This window comes from Erpetoichthys calabaricus, chromosome 3 (assembly GCF_900747795.2).
Source record: "Erpetoichthys calabaricus chromosome 3, fErpCal1.3, whole genome shotgun sequence".
Classification (NCBI taxonomy): domain Eukaryota; kingdom Metazoa; phylum Chordata; class Cladistia; order Polypteriformes; family Polypteridae; genus Erpetoichthys; species Erpetoichthys calabaricus.
The window spans coordinates 162,598,926-162,609,284 of NC_041396.2; the positions used below are offsets into that span (position 1 = coordinate 162,598,926).

The 10,359-nt window shown below is 35.1% G+C and overlaps 1 protein-coding gene across 1 annotated transcript; it reads right to left on the reverse strand.

Annotated features, from left to right (window-relative positions):
• Positions 1 to 3,507: 3,507 nt before the first annotated feature.
• cga (glycoprotein hormones, alpha polypeptide) lies at positions 3,508 to 9,849 on the reverse strand. Its single transcript, XM_028799167.2, has 3 exons — positions 9,753 to 9,849; positions 8,816 to 9,000; positions 3,508 to 3,723 (listed from the first exon to the last, which is right to left on the reverse strand). The coding sequence occupies exons 1-3, from the start codon at positions 9,847 to 9,849 to the stop codon at positions 3,646 to 3,648; spliced, it is 360 nt and encodes a 119-aa protein (XP_028655000.1). The 3' UTR covers positions 3,508 to 3,645.
• Positions 9,850 to 10,359: the final 510 nt, after the last annotated feature.

Consider the following 10,359-nt stretch of genomic DNA (forward strand, 5'->3'; position numbering starts at 1 on the left):
GACAGCCAAGAACAGAAAGCTAAGATTGCAATTGGCAAAGCTCCTCAGAACTGGGCAGGTGAAGACTGGAAAAATGTATTCTTGTTCAGTGAATCTCAATTCTGCTGTCTCATCAGTTCAGACTGGTAGTGGTGGGGTTGTAATGGTGTGGAGAATGTTTTCTTGGCACACTGTGAGTCTGTTAATATCAATTGATAATTGCTTGAATGCCACAACCTATCTAAGTATTGTTGCTATGTTCATTCCTTCAAGGCCACAGTTTGCCTATCTTCTAGTGGCTACTTACCGCTTGGTAATGCACCATGTCACACAGCAAAAGTTGAGTCAAACTGGTTTAATGAACATGACAATGAGTTCAGTGTTCTTCATTGGCCTTCCCAGTCACTAAATCTTGTTGTGGAATGGAGAATTTCCAGCATGAATGTGCAGATGACATATCTGCAGAAACTGTGTGATGCAATCATATCAACATGGACAAGAATCTCAAAGGAATGTTTCCAATATCTTGTGAAATAAATGCCATGAAGAATCATGGTTGTCTTGAGAGCAAAAGTAGGTACTACACAGTATTAATATAGTATTTGCTCAGAGCATGTACATGCGTGCATGTGTTTGTGTGTGTGTATGCGTGTGATTAATAGTTTTACACGTGTATACTCCATTTATTGCTATTGTAAAATAAAGGATTTCCTTTAGCCTCACTTAAAACATGGCATAGCTTGAATCATGTGATAAGTTGCATACTTTGAGTTTCTAACTTTCCTAGTACTTTTCCATAGTCTATAGGATGATTTACTATTTGTTAGCTAGTTTTATTATCTATGTCTATATAAGCTTAGGAATCTCTTTATCTAGAGTGGCAAAATTAAAATCGAGAGTTCATTTACTGCTTTCCGATAGATATATAGAACAAATAAATAAATGAAAATATACTGAACCTTTCACAGATGACTTCATAACATTTATTTAAAAGTAACCCATAATAGGCCTACACTGCAAAAATGAAATCTAAGCAAATGAAAAGCAGTTATATCACAATATTAAATCTTGTTTTCCCTGCGGTAAGAATTATCAACTTATCAAAAGATTAATATTTACGATTATTTGGCTTACTTTAAAAAATCTTGACAAGTAAATTTTGCTTACCCCATTAGCAGATTTATTTTGTTAAGTAAAAACAACAAACTACCATTTAATGATTTGTCTAATTTTTGCCTGTGCATTTTTTGCAGTGTAAAACGTACCATCGATTAAAATTAAAAGTTTAACTAAAACTCATATTGAGACATTTGTTGGAATGACAAAGAAAACTCTTCAAAGTTGTTTATCCCTGTTTTAGTGTGTTAATTAATCTCATTCATATATAAAATTGAATATTTTACTAAAAGAATAGAAACCAACTAAACAGAAACCTTGGACAAAAGTATATTCAGATTCAGATGTATCCAAATCGTGCAGTGCTCAGAATAATTTGGCAGACCAGATCAAAACAAACCTTTACATTCTCACATCCACTTAATTCAAGTCTGGGTTGTGGGGGGTTGGAGCATATCTGGGTAATATGATGTACAAGGTAGGAATCAACTGTGGAAACTATGCCAATCCATTACAAGGCCCACTCTCATGCATACAACCATTCTTACCTACAATACAGACGATTTAGAGTCCTCAGTTAACCCAAAGCAAATGTCTTTGAGGTGTGAGAGTAAAGTCCAGACAGGCACAGGGAGAGCACACAAACTCCACACAACACTGAAGGAAAGGATTCAAACCAAAGATAACCTATGATAAGTCAGTAGTGCTTATAATAACTTCTAAACACAGCCTAATTTTCCTATACATGGCTATTCTCCTCAACATGCAGTATTCAATCCTCATCCACCCAATACTTGATTTAACAATATGACCTTCTGTTTCACTTGTACATAGCTGGTACTCTGCTCATCACTCTTTGAGAGATATTGAGTCAAGTCAATTTATTTTTCTGTATAGCACTCTTTATGGAGTATAGGCTCAGTGTGCTTTTTAAAAAAAACTCACAGGTAAAATGCAAAAATTACATGATGTATATACTGTACATACAAATACACCACATGTAATTTCAAAATCATTAAGATAAAGATATCAAGAGAAAACAAGTGCATTAATATTGCATTTGAGTTATGGTGTATTGAGAATGGAGGAGAGGAAAGAAACAAAACTCCTCTAGGAAAATATACCTGGAGAAAATAACCTCTGGAAGTTCCACAGACAATTATGACAGTTAAAAAATCACAAAGTCAGACGTAGTCACATTTATGGTGGCCTAGGTTTATTGTAAATTACATACAGATAAGCTTAGTGCCACTTCATTAATTTCTGGTAATCTTCTGAACATGTACAAAACAAAATTGCCTTTTGTGGGATTTTCATGCGAACTGTAAATATTAGATGACCTCACACTACATATTGGTTCATGTAAATATTTTCTGCTGTTTACTCTCAAGTACAGAATTCATGTTCAACAGTACCCAAAGCGCTTTGAGTTCTGAAAATTGCATTTCTGTAGCTGTCACAGTATCTTTTAAACACCAATAGTGCAGTACTAGAATTTAATCCTTCCTTTTCTCCTTTGATGCTTTCCCTACTCTGACTAGAAGGAGTCTAGAAACTGTAAAATAATGGGAGTAATGGTCATTGAAGGAAGTGAAGAAGAACTGTGCAGGATTGAGATGTGAATCTTCTATCAGATGTGCAATGATAGAAATAGAAAATTAGGACAAAGGATTGACATGATATGACAAGGAGAAACAGCCTATGGTGATTTTGGCCTGTGGAGTGAAAGGAATAGAATGGAAGTGGAAGAAGAAAAACAAAAGAGAAGCTGAAGAAGACATTAATGGAAGTGATGGCAGATAATGCTAGACAATATGGCACTGGTTGGTGACACTAAATTGGCCTTGTATCATTGAATATGGTGGTTTCCATAGACTTCAGTTTTCTTTAACATATCAAAGACTTAAATTATGATGTGAAGAAGTAAGGGTTTATACAGACGTATTCTGCACAACTTCTTTAAAATTAAAGATGTCAGTCCATCCTCTGTGATGGACTGACAGCCCATCATAGGTTGCATTCTGCTTTGTGTTGATGTTACCAGAATAGACTTTGGCCTCTGCCCCACCACCCTCCAACTCTGTATTGGAAAAAGCAGGTTTAGAAAATGGTTGGATGGAAAGAAAGATGAATAGCGTGATGGGAAAGTTTTCAAGTACACTCAAAGTGTGGTAGTCAGAGCATAATATTTAAAATAGATTTGATCGAAAAAATGGACACTTTAAAGCCAACTGTAACAAGACTTATTCAAGGGAAAGTAAATTGGTAATCCACAGGACATTTATCAACAGTGATCTACTGATTTAACTGTCTAAAATAATAAATACATTTTCACATGTTAACAGATGCTACCACTAAGTGTGCATAATGCTTATTTATTCCTAGTTTTCCAATTTAAAAAATGTTGTCATCTACAATGATTATACCATTAATTTGCAGGTAATATCATGCCAGAAAAATCACCAAAAAAGCAATCTCATTTATATTATTTATCACATGAGATTGGGAGATTCGCTGTTTATTCCTTTAGTTTTCATGCAGTACTGATGTCTAAAACTTTTGGAAGTAGCAGGTGCTGCAGTGACATCTAGTGTGATTTTCCACTTTCAAGTTGTCCATCAGATGGAGCTAAAATACAATACATACAGTAAGTACACAGTATATGCAAACATTTGGTATAATAAAGAAACATTACAAGGTTTATTTTTTTATTTATGTAAATCAGTTTGTTCACTCATAGTAGTGTAAATACATTGGAAGGATGGTGCTGCAGGAAGCATAGTCTCCTCACATCCTTCAAGCTTCCTATTGTTGTAAACAGGGTGTCACTTGGTTAACACTTGGAGGAGAATTTCTGGTATAGCAACAGAGATGACAATACAGGTAAGAGCTTAAAAACAGAAGACTAATCGAAGGTGCATTGGTGGAAGCAAAGCAATCATTAGACAGCAACAAAACCAAAATAAGAAGCAAGAAGTAAAGTAACAGTGAAAGGTCCTAGCCATAAATAAGAGGCTTTTCCCTGACTATAATATTTGCAATTCTTCACCACCAATGCTTATATTTTATTTAAAAGCTTGTAGACTGAAAGTAGCACAACAGCATCTTCTTTAAGTGTGGAGTAATTTTATAACACATAACCCAGGAGTTATATACTCAGCAACAGGTATAGTAGCGGTAAGCAGCATGGCCTCTGCTACTCATGAACACACAAAAACACTAAATACAAAATGGTGCTGTGATGGTGTCCCCAAAACATTGCAAAAATAAAACTGAAACATAATAATCTTATGAATTATAGGATTAAACATACAAGTAGCCAAGAGATTATGACATATTTGCTGAATGAGTTCAAGTGGTCTTTTTGGACATTTCATTTTTTATTCCACAACCCAAAACCAAATTGTCAAGAATATTGGTGACTCTGCTCATCTCTTGATATCTACAGCATGTTCTGACCCTATGAACCATTACATAAGTCAGAGGTAAATCCATTAGCTGACATAGGTAGCTAATGAAGCCATTATCTGAGGGGCACCATTTATGAAAGTTAAGGGGCACATGCTTCCTAAAGTTCATGGTATATACACAAAGAGGTGTAATTTGTGCTACTGAAGGGGCGTGTGCACTACACACACCGAGAAAGACTCCACACAGGTCACTGAAGTCTATTAATGCCGACTACCTGCTATGGACAATGAGGTGTGATGTCTGTCCACCCCACCTAGGGCTCCAATTTTGCTTCGACTGGTACTATTTGTGTCACATTATGAGTTTATCTTTTAGTCTCAGCATTAACTGTAGTGCTAAGTTTGTAGTACTTAACCTTATGTTCTCTGTTGCCTTTTAACTTTGCAGAGTACACAAACAACAATTAGAGTGCAGCAATTTATATTATTCTGATATAACATTTCATTGGTTGACAATGAGTGAGAATGTCTGGCAGTGCAAATTTTGATGTTTAAACTTTTACACAGCTTAGTTTAAGTGCTGTGCACATCTGATATGAGGTAGTGAAGTTAATCGCATTGTTGTCTCATTGTTCTTTAGTCCTAGGATTAAATTCCAGTCCAGTTACTACCTTCTTGCATGCATTCTCATTGGACTTTGCTCTGGATGTTATAGTTTTCTTCTCACATCTCAAAGACATGTGTGCTAAGTTAATTGGTGACTTTAGGTAAACCCAGTACTGTAAATATGATAGCATTGGACTGGTAATCTGTCCAGAGTTTAGTTTCTATTCGGGGCCTCATAACTTCCTAACCCTTCATTGAATAAGTTTGTGAGCAGAAAATTAACAAATGGTTAGTGTGTATTTGAATAATAATATTTAAAGTGGTAAGACTTGTTTTATATGTGTGTTCATGTGTGCAATGAAGAATTTTATTGCCACTAGTTTTACATTGAAGAGATTTTTAATCATTATAAAAGTCCTCATATATTTATAGTGGTTATTAAGGGTAATAAATTTCTTTTTAGAAGTTTTCATACTATATTCTGTTACTATAATATTCTCAAACATACATAATCCAATTCAGGACACATTGGGGCTAGATCTTGTCATGGCAGTACAGCAGGAACTAGACCCAGTCTGTTGCAGAACCTTTCACATGCATACCCACAGCACTGAACTGAAATTTCCAATCAACCCAACCAGTACGTTTTTGGGACAAAAACCCATGCAGACATGGGGAGAACATATTCATGTGGAGTTTACAACAACCAGCTGTGGGATTTTAACTCAGATGATTGATTAATGAGGTGGTAGTGCTTCCATGACACTTCTGTTACTATATTAGATCTTAACGTATTAACATGTTATAACTGTTTATCAACATATAAACTCAAAAGAGAAAGTTAAAATGGTACAAATTATTGTAATGTTGTGTATTAGATTATTCTAAAGAAAACTTAAAACATTTCAATCCATGACTATTCAGCTCCTATAACACATATAAACAGACTCAGGTACAGTACATTATATGTCTCATGTATTGTTGAAAAAACAGTTTCCTTCAAATATTCAGTATGAGTAAACTACAACATTCCTATCATTGCTTAACTTCCCAGGTAGTAATGAAAATGTATCACTGTCGGCATATCAGCTTTTTGCATTACTTATCAGGGCCTGCACTGATAAACTTTTTACATACTATTTACTGCTAGTATTTGCCATATCCTCTTATTTATCTTTTATGTAATGTACTGCAAGATGGCCATCTCAAGAATGTTTGTTCTTGTTATTTATTTTGTAAAATGCTGAGCATTTACAATAACAAATACAACCCACTTTGATATTAATGTTACAGCTACATAGCACTGCTGGAGTTTCTCCAGGCATCAATAAATATCGGTTGATGACCTAAAAATGGAACTCAGTTGTATTTAAATTATTCTATCCGATACAAAAACTTTAGGCTGTTCTGTTATAGTTCATCTCGTCAAGTAATTGCGTGATTTTATTTTATTTTCTGGCAATGCAAGTGTCTGATTTTTTTTTTCCCTCGTCTGTAAAACTGACATTATCTAGAAAACAACAAAGAAAGTACTTGGCAGTGCCCAAGCATATTTGTATAATGGGTTCAGGTAAGAAAGGAAATATTTAGGTTTTTTTAGGTGCATTTGCATACAATACAAGAAGAACGTACTGCAATATCCATGTTTGTCTGTCCGTCTGTCTGTCCACAAGAAACAGGTTAGGTCCTCATGGATCGATTTTGTTAATATTTGCCACACTTATTTTTGAAGGACATTTGAGAAGACAGTTAAATATTCATGGAGTTATCCTAAACAGATCGTGCTGAAAGGCATTGGAGAAATTGCAAACTCATCTGTCTTAAAATTGAGAAACATTCTATGTGACTTCAACTATGTTTACTGTTTTAATTTTACAGTGACAGTGATCACACCAACTTGTATATTATGTGTATGTTCCACCTTTACTCATCTTTCAGCCACTTGAGTACTCAGTACAATGCCAGGAAAATGGCACATGCATATGCACAAGCAGCTCACACAGGAGCAGTTTTCTCTCTCTGTTTTAGGTAAGTTAACCATCAACGTACAAAAAACAGTCACTTCTCTAGAAATTAATGGAAGAGGAAAGCAATTATATAGGCATATAAGACTAATTGACTAAGCTAATATGATTTGTGGATTATTATTGTAAAGAACAAAGTTTAGCAACCTGCAGCCAAAACAGTGTCTGAACTGATCAGTTATACAGGAAAGGAGCAATTCCCCTAGCTAAATAATATGAAGACAGCATAAGTTTAGAAAGGAAACTGTAGTTACATCATGTGTACATTTCCTAACTTGTTCTAAATGTTGACCCTTTTGTCACTGCTGGCTGAAATGCAAGTGTTCCATTCATCTTCTACACTACCTGTCTATCAGTTTCTCAGATGTCATGAGTCCAGAATGTATTTTTGCATATAACTGAATTCCATAATTGCTGTTAACTCCTTACTAGGTTGAAACCACAAACTCTAGTTGGTATTTTCTGGTTTACTGTGGTTTCACAAATAAATATTTAACCCTACATTAATAAACTGGCTTGTTGAATAATGAATTATTGATATGTCATGTCTGCGGTGGGTTGGCACCCTGCCCGGGATTGGTTCCTGCCTTGTGACTTGTGTTGGCTGGGATTGGCTCCAGCAGACCCCTGTGACCCTGTGTTCGGATTCAGCGGGTTAGAAAATGGATGAATGGATGATATGTCATGTAAACTTGACAAAACTATCAGCTTTTGAGTAGTTCTTTCTATTGAAACTGTATTCATAAACTTTTGAAAGTATTTAAACTATTGTATGTTAAGTTGGGGTAACTGTGATATACATGGAAAATTTCATGAACATACACTCGGCTGTTTTGGAGTAACGTACGTTTTTTGTGGTGTTGGTCATCATCTTACAACTCCCCAATGAAATTTTTGAAACATACTTATATTATAAATTGCATGAACAATAATGTAAATACAAAATTTGATGAAATAGCTGTTATTGAGTGATGCACAATTTTTATGTTGATATCACAGCACACCACACCCTCCCACAACTCCCACTCCGTCCCCCCAGTCATTTGCATTGAGTCACTGATGTGGAATGTACCCAAATTCATTACCATTGGCTGAACTGTTTTGGTGTTATAACATGGCTTTAGTTTTGCACTACAAACCACTACCTCCACCAACACCACAAGACAAATCCATTTCTCAGTGGAACTTTTGAAAGGCTTTCACTTCTGCATTTTAAGTTGTATTAACAGTAAAATGCCTGCAAAATTTCATGAATTCCAACTAGGCCATTTTGGAGTGATGCATTTTTTTAGCTCCACCTCCTGCCTTTATGAAAGTTATGAAATTCCGTGTAACGTAGGTGTTAAGTTGGTTCAGCTTTATTATACAGGCAACATTTCATTAAGATTGAATCGGGTGTTTTGGAATAATGAAGTTTTTGGTTGCCCTCCGAATTAAAACCTTTCAGAGGACATTTTGAAATGCTATATAGGCTACATTTTAAGTTGGACCAACGGCCACCTACAAGCAAAATTTAATGGTTTAGTTGTTTTTGTGTGATTGTCAAGAAAACAGATAATATGCAATCGAAGGTTTGAACTGAAGTTCTTAGTGTGCAAAACAGATAAATAGCATCAAGCAAAACTGAAAAAGTCAACAGGCATGATTATGATTTTATTCATATAGACTGAAAATACTTACTCTTTTTAGTTCTCTAGCTACACAGCATGATCCCTCCGAAGTAATATTTTTCACAACAACCATGGTTTGTTTCGATCTGAGAGGGGTAGGATAAGCTCTTGAAAAGCAGCAGCCTATGCATTGGTAAATTGGAGCGCCCGGTTGTGAGAAGTATCTGTTCAGCCTGAGTTTACACTCTGGGCAGCCTGTAATAACATCAAACAATTGGAGTGGTGCTAAAATTGATAAAGGTACAAAAAGCCCAAACAACACCTATTTTGTGTAGTGTTACCATTCAAGTCACATTATTAGATCAGTTGGAGTGTCCTAGAGAGAATTTGAAGAATCTTGTTAAATTGATCATTACACGTAACAACACATGGGAAGCTCAATACTATCTATCTATTATAGATAATACTTAGAAATATACTACTTTGTCTGATACTTCTACTTTCCATTTAAGAAAAAAAAACCAGACAAATAAGATGAGGTTACATACTGTTATGGTTTCTTCATTTAAGATAAAAAGTTAAAAAAAAGGAAAGTATGTATTCATCCACTTATAAAAGATTATGTATATTTTTTCCATTTTGTCTTTGTGCCTGTTTGGTCCTCTAGGAACAGCACAGCAAGCAAAACAGTCATTTGGAATGGAAATTCATTCAGGAAGTGAGAAGTCACTGGAGGAGTGGGCCACCATGGCAGATTAGGTTAGAACTGGGCTAATCCATCCATGTCACTGTATTTACTACTTAAATTCTTTTCATGTTTACTATCCTCCCACATTCACCCTCTTATCTCGCTTCTGCTTTCAATAATAAGACACTTATACAAGCACCTGAATTTGGGTATTTGCCCAGGAACAATTTAATACCATGTTGCAATTTCCCCAGTTAAGTGCATTAATGTTTGAATGCTTTAGTATTTTATTCTGAGGGTAATATTTTTATAAACTTGCCTTCTGTCATTTCTCCTCCAGGGTAAGAGTGCAACAGATGAATCACCATGGACAGGACAATCAGGGACGCACAGAGGTAGTTGCCATTACAAGCCATGCTGGAAGAAAGAAATACAAGCTTTTTTTCCTCCATTTTTCTTGCTACCTACCTACCTATTTCTTTATTTATTTTAATATATCTGAAGGGTTTTGAATTTAGAAATTTAACAGCTAAGATCTTGTGTGGCAAAAGGAGGTAGACTGAGTATTCTTTAGGGAGCCAGCTTTATCCTCCTTGTGTATGCCTCACTTAAATATATGTCATTGGATGCATAGTGGATTTCCTTAAATAAAACCCCAAAAGTAATTTACTAACATATTCAAGACAGTCTCCTTAAATCAACAAGAAACTTTGACTAACAAATGTTGGATATTATTTCCAATAAAAGGGAAAAATAAATCAACTTTAACCATTTTTCTTCTTTAATAACAATTTCTAATTATCTATAATTTTAAAACATGTAAGCTACATGGAATTTCAAAATCATTTCCCAAATTCTGTTAAGTAGTTCTTAGACATGATAACACATAGTTAGCACTGCTACCTCACAGCTCCAGTGTCCTGTGT

Coding starts and splice junctions, on each gene's coding strand:
- cga (XM_028799167.2), bottom strand. CDS start 9,849: ATGGCTTGTAATGGCAACTACCTCTGTGCGTCCCTGATTGTCCTGTCC. Junction 9,001..9,752: donor TGGAGGAGAAATGACAGAAG/GCAAGTTTATAA, acceptor ATGTTATTACAG/GCTGCCCAGAGTGTAAACTC. Junction 3,724..8,815: donor TAGCTAGAGAACTAAAAAGA/GTAAGTATTTTC, acceptor ATTGTATTTTAG/CTCCATCTGATGGACAACTT.